Consider the following 9,616-nt stretch of genomic DNA (forward strand, 5'->3'; position numbering starts at 1 on the left):
TCTGACTGTACATCACTTATATGTATTTTAGCAAGACTAGAGCGCTGTATTAACCAATCAGCATCCAGAACTGGAACGGTCTATTTGATAACAAGGTGTACATGTCTGAAACTGGAGTCATCTAGAGGCTGATTTTGTCTTCTGGTCTACTTGTATGGACTAGTAAACAGCAATTGAATTCAACTTATAAATGTCATGGATGGAACAACAACATCAAACTTCCTTTAGCTAAAACCATTGCGAACTTTATGGAGACAACAGTCTTTTGTGATTGTTTTTGTGTAGCGACACTTTGTGATGTTACGCTTTTGTCATTTGCTCTATTGAAAACCAGATGTGGGTGCTCTGTGGAAAAAATAAAGGTTATAAATAAATGAACACATGAATGTATTAAGCTGATCATAGATCAGGCCTGAAATGCAGTCTTTCCTCGAGCTCTCAGCTAACAGATGGGCAGCAGAGAGATAGAGCGAGAGAGAGGCCTAGCAGATGACCGAGTCTCATTCATCAAGAGCTTTCAGTAACCCGGAGTGCCATACCTCCAAAACCCACATACTCCAAGACACAGTAACCAACAGCTCTCTGTGATGAGGTAGAGGAGGGTGTCTCTCTGTCAGATAGAGGGTGTAGGTGGACTCCTGAGACCGCAGGCCTTATTACTATAGGTGCAGTGTGGCGACGCTACCTCCCTCTGTATCTGATGGGCATCAGATCAGACAGTTTGGGTTTATGTTTCCAGTAGTAGACACAGTTTGACTCACCAAACATTCAGTCATGCTGAGAGTCCCTCATCCTGCTGAGTCATTCACACACAAACACACAGACTTGTATATCAGGGGATGAGGACAAATAGAAATTTGGCCTAAAGAAAGATACATGCACGTACATCCTGGATGGCCACAGAATGAGCCAAACTTACACCCGCAGACTGGTTTCCCAGAAGTCACTGCATTGAGTTCTTTGAGTCTTGACCTCGTACGAGTGGGAACTCTTTGGACTCATACGAAATATGATATTCACAAACCTCATCGTCAGTACAGGGTGAAAATCAATGGCGGTCCTAGTACTGAGACTTGCAGTACTCCATACAAAACTTGTGATCGATATGATACCCCTTCATTGACTGCTACAAATTGATAATGGCCAGATAAGTACGAATTGAACCATGCCAATGCAATCCCAGTAATTCCAACATAATTGTTGAGCCTATCCAAGAGAATGTTGTGGTCGATAGTATCAACTAAGGTCCTAAGGTCCAGCAACACTAGAGCAAGTCATTTGTTACTCTGAGTGCAGTTTCAGTGTTATGAGATGGTCTACAACAATACAACAATACATGCGTTGTGTCTACTCTAGATGCATTCAGCAAACACTGATTCCCCATGGTGATGTACTCAAAGTGAATGATGCAGATAATTACATTGTCACCCTATTGGGCGTTTACATAGGACACATTCTGTCTTTCAGAAACTGCTGGACCAGGAGTAGCCATTTCTGCTCCTGGAGGGATACCATCCTGGAGAGTTTACTTCCAAACCTAATCAAACACTCTTAAACCAGCTAATCAAGGTGTTCAAGATTACTTGAAAATTATAGGCAAGTGTGATGGAGCTGGGTTGGAACTGAAGCCTGCAGGAAGGTAGTTCTCCAGTAGCAGGGTTGGAAACCCCTGAGCTAGACAGAGTGTGTTGGAATGAAGAGAATGCCGGGGTCTCAAGAAATGCTTTGTGTTCTAATGATGGTGCATCAAATTCAACAATTCTTGTGGCGGTATGCTAAAGAACAGCTTGAGACCCAATCCAGCAGGTCCATTGATTGTTGGGATACTAACATCACATGGGTAATTTTACAATATCAACAAACTTTACACAACTGTGACTTCACAGCAATAATGTCCCAACTTCCTTGAGTTTTCCCACGTAATCCAAAGACTTGCAGGTCAGGTTAATTGAAAACACTAAATTGTCAGTTGGTGTGAATATGAATGCGTGTATGTCTGAGTTTAAGTCCTGGCAATACTTCATTTTCCATGTTCCGTTACATCTCCAACGGAGTATTCTCTTTTGACCGTGAGCGCTGATGGACTTGTTTAGTCTATTGACACTACCTTATTAGACCTTTTGTTTTTGAGCACCCAAATTACTCACACGTGTTGTTGTCCTGGACAACAACAGCGGACTGTGGTGATGATAAAAATTCTATCATGCTTAATGTCCTCAAGCTGCAGTGGAATGCGAATAAGGAAAGTGTACTTTAGCTTTAGCCATGCAATGGACTGGCCATCCATCCCGTTTTTCCCGGCCTTGGCCGACAGGCTTCCGCATCCTTGCAACCCTACAGAGGACAAGTGGTGTAAAGAATGGATGAATGGACAGTTTTACAAATTGTTCTAAATGGATTTCCATTCCAATGCTGAAACATGCTTACCAAATTTTGCGTTCACTTTATTGACACTTAATAGGTAGCCTTGTGTTTACAGCTTATTGGTCCGTGGTTATTGAGTATTCTGAGGTGATGTAATGCTTAATGTGTAGACAGAATCAGTTTTGGATGTCTGTGGCTTACAGTGTAGACAGTGTGTTACACAGTGTTACAATTTGTGTGTATATGTTTAATTAGTTAATTAGGCATGTGTTTGGAATATATTAGTGTGTGTGTGACAGAAGCATAAATACTAATTCCCTTTGAAGCTTTTTTCTGGTCAAGAATCACCCGCTTAAACAGGAAGGGTCTGTCTGTATGATTTGTTCAACGAAGACCACAGTTTGATTTAGTTTTTTCTGTGTGTGATTTTTAAAGGGCAATAAATCTAAAATCGACGAAACCACAATAATAGATTGGTGTGGTATCTCATTCGAATCATGGCACAGCTGTCTCCACAAGTAGTTAAACAGACAGCAGCAAAGGAATGACTGGAAATGTGTGTTGACTTTGTGGTCAGAATATACTTCCATCTGAAAGTAATAAGTACCGATTGTTTAATGGACTTAACTCTGAATCAGGATTCTGCAGTTCTTGAGGATGCCACGTTTTCTTGCTACTAACTGCCTTAAACTACTGAAACGTATGATGGCACGAAACACACAAACTTAAATAATTGAATTGTAGTTTCTACAGACCTTAACTCCCAAAAGCTGCCTACACTCTTAAAAATAAAGGTGCTTCACGATGCCATAGAATAACCTTTTTGTCGAAATGGTTCCATAAAGAACCTTTAACATCTGAAGAACCTTTCTGTTTCACAAAAGCTTCTTTGTGGTGAAAGAAGGTTCTTCAGATTACAAAAAGGTAAGATAGAGATGGTTCTTTAAAGAACCTTTGACTGAATGGTTCTTTGTGGAACCAAAAATGGTTCTTCTATGGCATCGCTTGAAGAACGTTTTGAAGCACCTTTATTTTTACGTGTAAGACCAACCAATCAAATTAGAGCTTGCCGTTTTAATAAAGCTCCGGTCTGTGCAACATGTATCATAAGGCTCATTGAACCGTCTGTGGGCGTGCCGCCTGAAGCGCAGACATAAATACGGTGCCGTACCTGCGTTTTAGCTTGTGTGTGGCGGCATCATTCATTGGTTGTTTTGATTGATCCCTGACAGGTCCAAGGCGGATTTTCCTCTGAACTAGTTTTCCTTCCAGCCCCACGTGCTGCACGGCAAACAGATCCCCTCTCCGCTCTTCATGTGGTGAGACCACCATAAACAGGACAGACCAGTATCCGCTTCCATTCAGCACTGGGCAGGAACTGGCCTCTCATAGATCACAGAGTGCCACTGACGGCCAGCGTGGAGTCTTTGATTAGAGTCTGAAGTCATTTCGAGCAATCCCAGAGGCAGTTTACTCAATCTATTCAAAAGAGAGTTTGGTGCCGCATTTATACATGTGCCTTACAAAAACCCTAAAAAGTGTCTTTGCAATCCGTGGGTGTCTGAACTCAATGGCTCTTATGTGAACAATGGAGTTGAGTTGCATTCATCAATCGAAATTCTGCAGCGTATCTCTAGCTAACAAGACCAAAGAGGAAATGGCTTTTAAGATTGATCGCCCCATGTTATAGACAGACTTTAGCCACTCAGACTTTGCGTTTACGGCCTCTTCTTTTCAGAAACATTTATAGTGGTATTGCTAAATGAAGTGTCACTGTTAATATTGCTCATATTTAGGGTCAGTGATTTGTACATACCCTTACAGTTATAGTTAACCCTCACCCTCATGTTATTCCAAACTCGTATGACTTGCGACATACCTTTATAATTGGATTTTATTTTGTGTTTTTGTTTTGTCTGTATAATGGAAGTCAGTAGGGTTTAATATTATGTTTTGCACTCCCTTGCCTTTTATTGTATGAACTTAGTCAAAATTTTCTTTCAAGATACAGGTTTGGACGAACATAAGGGTGAGTAAATGATGTCAGGAATTACATTTTTAGTGAATTGTCCCTTTAACAAAATATTAAAATTAGGTGACTTGGAGGTGGACCAGTAAGAAACCCCCTAGCAACCATTCAGAACCACATGCTAAAAAATACTTACTAAAAACAACATACTGTAGCAACACCCTAGCAACATGGTGGCGAGTTTTGCACTGACAAACTCCACTCGTATTGTCTTGAGAATGTTTAAAGAATTTTAAGGCTATAGTAGACGTGGATTTGTTTGTGAGCACACACATACAGTAAGCAGCTTGAATAAATGTGCTGTGTGTAGGTTTGCGAGCCGAGCAGCTGTATTTCCCAGTGCTTTCGATGGCGGCCCACTCCTCCTGGAGTCTTGTAATGTGATTAAAGGCTATTAATCATCAAAGCGTCTCTCGCGGGACCCCTGACTCACGGGCCGGGGGAAGAGTAGGGGCGGGACGTGTCAAGAAAGCTTTCAGCCGACACTCGCTCGCTCACACAACGATCGCAGAAGATCAGGGTCACCTGCTACCCACGAGCATTATCTCTGTGCCGTAGCATAGGATGAGTTTGGTTTTCCTTTTTGAGCGGGAGTGAAGAAAATCCCTTGTTTGTGAAAGTCAAGTTCTTTATTTAGCATAAAGTGATTTCATATACAAATTAAACCCAGCAATGGCCTCAGATATGCAGTCATTTTCTATTTTAGGTTGGTCAGGGCTGTGTCCTGTCAGAATCATCATATGTGACCCTGGAGCAAAAAAACAGTCTTAAGTCGCTGGGGTATATTTGTAGCAATAGCCAAAAATACATTGTATGGGTCAAAATGATTGATTTTTCTTTTATGCCAAAAATCATTAGGATATTAAAGTAAAGATCATGTTCCATGAAGATATTTTGTACATTTCCTACTGTAAATATATCGAAACTTAATTTTTGATCAGTAATATGCATTGCTAAGAACTTCATTTGGACAACTTTAAAGGCGATTTTCTCAATATTTAGATTTTTTTTTTTTTTTTTGCACCCTCAGATTCCAGATTTTCAAATAGTTGTATCTCGGCCAAACATTGTCCGATCCTAACAAACCACACATCAATGGAAATCTTATTTATTCAGCTTTCAGATGATGTTGAAAATTGACCCTTATGACTGCTTTTGTGCTCCAGGGTCACATATGTACATGATGAAGACCACCACAGTGGCGTAATTGTCAATGGGAAACTTGGGGGTTTTGTTGAGTTTCCAACTCAAAGGGTGTGTGAATACAAGGGCATGGCTTTGACTTTTAGGGGCGTGTCCATTATGAATCATGTCAGATGCTAGGTGGTATTGATCATATGCAGCTGTATTTTTACTATATTGTACTGCAAAACTACTTTTCCCATCATTTCCTGTGACTGCATGAAGATAAGATACATAAAAATGACCAATTACACCACTAATGCGCATTAATTCTCTAAGTGGCTTTGTGTTGTGGTGTAAAGTGACAAAGAAACGGAGCAAGTCTTACTTGATTGCAATTTAACGTTTTCTGAACACTCTAATTGGAAAGGTGTAAAACTCCAGCTTGAAATGTCATATTTTTGTGTCTTTTTAATTTTAATGCTGGAAATGTGTGTTTACTTGACCTTTCTTTCCCTTTGTTTTCTGTCAGGTGGCCTATTTTACCGAGACGCACAATATCTTCACTGAACTGACGGATCAGATTGACCAGGGCGCTCTGACAGATGAACAGCGAAAGCAAGAGAACGAGGCCAAACTGAACGAGTTGCGCGCGCTGTCCATCGTGGCCGACGACTGAGACACAAAACGTCTTACTCCGTTTTAATGAAGTCACGTCAACATTTATTTATTCGTTTTTTTGTTGATAATGTAGAAGTCTTGTTTTGTATATCTTTGACAGATGAAGCCATCAGAAAACACTAATGATACTGTAAAACGTTTTAAACGTGTTCAGATTCTCATATAAGCATGTAATTTCGTTTCGTTTGTTACTTTTTGCTAATCAAACCTTCCCGTGTTTAATTTTTCTGTTCTTGTCAGTTCTTTTTGTCATTACGGTCACTACAACTGACCAACGATTGCATTTCTAACAGATCATTTACATGTTAATCTTAAAGCTTTCCCATTCACCAGAGGCCAAATTCATATTCAAGTTATAATATGCTAAAACTTCGTTTTCTATACACAATGAACATTTCATTTGCTGTCGGTAGTTCAAACACTACAATAGTATGTTCTTCAGCTTTTTAAAAGTATCTTCAGAAAAGAATGTAACGCGAATAGTGCAGAGAATTGTTGATGATTGATATCTTGGAAATATGTTACAGTACAGTCCGTTAACAGAAATCATGTTAGCCTTAGTTTCTAGAGACCAGCGCTGATTTGGATTCTGTGATGTACTACATGCATTTAAATGATACTCTGCCTCCCTCTACTGACACACGTGAAACATGTATTCTTTTTTATCTGACCTGTGTTTGTGTTCACTGTGTTTGTAATGAAGGAAAGACCGGTTTATTTACCAGTAGTCTTACAGCCATATTACACAAGGGACGATTTTTTAAGCCACACATTTTCATCTCAATGTCAACATTGTGAAGAGCATCAGTTGCTGACAATCACTAGTGTTTTGAAACTGGAAGAGCCTCGATTGTACAGATTATTGGTTGAGTTTGACTATATTTCAATTGGATTATTAATGTGCCTTGTTAGATATTAACCTGAATTCAGTGCAAGTCTACCAAGAAACTGAATGTAAGCATTACACAGTGTTTTCACATTCCTGCTTTGCTTCTGAAATAATCTAAAACATTGTTTCTAAGACTCTGGACCACAGCCTTATGATTTCCAAAAATGTGTGCATTATGCATCTTTCAATTTCTCAAATAGTTTTCCTTTAAACAAACTGTTTGCGGTTGTTTGTCAAACATTCTTACAGTAAATTGGTTGTGGACGTTCACCGTTTGTCTCCTGATTTTATGATGTTGCAGTCTGGGCAGGATTGGGATTCACTTGGGAATGAACCAGTTAAGTATTTTTGTAAGCAACAGCTCAGCGCACTAAAGCACAAAGTTTCCTGAGTGACATCCACGTGAAATGATCAGATCTGCAGTTCAAACAACAACTGTGATTTTATAGATTGTGTCCGTTAGAGCTGTGATTGGTATACAAAGGAAAATCTGTAATAAGGCATTGTCTTTATTCTTCTGTCAATAAAATGAAGTAAAATACAGTACATCTCTATCAGCTGCAATTAGTCAAACATTTAGAGTTGAAAACGCTCATTTACAGACTGTCGCACAGTCATTTCATTTCACAACAAATGAAATGAAGCATTGAAATTCATACCGATTGTTCTTTAGAGGTGCAGCTTCAACCTCATAATTACAAACTCTAAAACATCTACTTAGTGTAAAGCTATTCATTCCGTTAAGTTCATCGGTTCGCAAATCGAATGTTCCTGAACTGCGTATTAGGATGGAGTGTGTCTGTGTCAGGCCTACATGACCTCAGTTCAAACTCTGAAAGCGGTCTAAAATGACCTAGATCACTACATGAGAAGACCTCACTCAGTCTTCAAGACGATTTATCATAAATTACGGAGAACAGTTTCTTGTCAGTGTAGCATCTGGCTTATTTAGCAAGTCTTGTTAAGTTGAAATGTTTTCGAGAAAGTCACTGGATAATGTGATGTGGAGAGCGTGTGAGGTCTATATGGATGATTTACTGTACATCTGTGCGATCTGCTCGCTGAAGGATGATTTCTGAAGGATCACGTGACACTGAAGACTGGAGTAATGATGCTGAAAATTCAGCTTTGCATCACAGGAATACATTTAAAACGCATTCAAAAATGTTACCGAAAATTATTTAAAAGTGTAATAACATTTCATATTATTACTGTTTTACTGTATTTCTGATCAAATGAATGCAGCCTTGGTGAGCAGAAGAGACTTCTTTCAAAAACATTAATAAATCTGATCAACCTCAAATTTTGAATGGTGATGTATGTGAAACAAAGCACATTATGCAACAATAGTCACATGGCCGCGTTATTCTGCTGCATATTTGATTAAGCAAGTGCAGAAATAAATGTCAATTTAACATTTTGAATTCAACGAAAGCTTTAAAGTTAATCCCTGCATTCAAATCGGCCTTCTTCCCTACAATATAACAGGTGAAAAGCTGTATATGAAATGAATAGTATGTCTGAATTCAAAGCATTCATACCAATAAAAAGTAGGCTAAAAGTATCAGAATCGCCAACTTTTTCTGGGCACTTTGTCCCATAAGGCTGTGGAGAGAGGAGTCATGACTCATGAATTTCACAAATATGAGACAAATGACGCTGGCAGATCACTTGACAAAGAAAACTCATAGATTCATACTACACGCATGCATACTACATAGAACTTACTTTAACGCTGGCAAAGTAAGTTCTTTATGAAATGTGTTGCATCCGAAATACTGTCTGAGTGATAAAATCATGGTTCACACTGGAAACAATCATGACAAACACTGCACATTTTGACTGATGTGGCAGGTCATCTGGGTACCCATGCATAATACGTTTTCAAAACTAGTAGGTAGTATGTCATTCATAACTAAAGCAGCCCTATAAAGACACATGAGCACAAACCTGCACTCCAGTCACCAGGCATAGAAAAGGTACATCCAGCGGTGCACTCCGTCTGCCCATAACCCTCAAAAATCTGAAACCATATTAAACAAAGCCTGTCAATATCACGACCAATACTGGTGAATATCACCAATATGTACATGCGCGCATATATATATATATATATATTTCTGTCATGACAACTCTCAGAGAGATTAGCATAGTAATGTACAGTAATGTGTTTGGTCTTGGCGGAATAGATCTGCTACGTGACCTGCTACTGCCAATACATCCACAACATGATGCTGTGAGAATGTAAGAAATATTGCTGCTGCAAATATAACATACATGAAATAACCCCATATAGCATACATGAATCACCTCGTAGTAGATCTATACAGGTGGAGCTGGGGAAGGTGGAGGGCTTCTGAAGCAAGTTGCACTGCTACGGCAAGCACTAGTCATATATTTGAATGCTGAGCAGCGAGCTCATTGGCTACCGATACAGGAGAGAACCAATCAGCTGCCATGTGATGCATATGTGATGCATGCATATATATATATATATATATATATATATATATATATATATATATATATAT

The 9,616-nt window shown here is 39.3% G+C and overlaps 2 protein-coding genes across 2 annotated transcripts in view; one reads left to right on the forward strand and one right to left on the reverse strand.

Annotated features, from left to right (window-relative positions):
* The window catches only part of LOC107562629 (bridging integrator 3-like), a 44,237-nt gene extending 36,609 nt beyond the window's left edge, over window positions 1-7,628 (forward strand). The window contains exon 7 of the mRNA XM_016247301.1: window positions 6,048-7,628. Coding sequence (XP_016102787.1) covers window positions 6,048-6,194 — 147 coding nt within the window. The 3' untranslated portion in view covers window positions 6,195-7,628. The remainder of the gene's footprint in view (window positions 1-6,047) is intronic.
* Window positions 7,629-8,980: 1,352 nt separating this feature from the next.
* The window catches only part of LOC107562630 (long-chain-fatty-acid--CoA ligase 1-like), a 37,824-nt gene continuing 37,188 nt past the window's right edge, over window positions 8,981-9,616 (reverse strand). The window contains exon 14 of the mRNA XM_016247303.1: window positions 8,981-9,108. Coding sequence (XP_016102789.1) covers window positions 9,001-9,108 — 108 coding nt within the window. The 3' untranslated portion in view covers window positions 8,981-9,000. The remainder of the gene's footprint in view (window positions 9,109-9,616) is intronic.

This window comes from Sinocyclocheilus grahami, unplaced genomic scaffold (assembly GCF_001515645.1).
Source record: "Sinocyclocheilus grahami isolate Dianchi unplaced genomic scaffold, SAMN03320097.WGS_v1.1 scaffold831.1, whole genome shotgun sequence".
In the NCBI taxonomy this organism is placed as follows: Eukaryota; Metazoa; Chordata; class Actinopteri; order Cypriniformes; family Cyprinidae; genus Sinocyclocheilus; species Sinocyclocheilus grahami.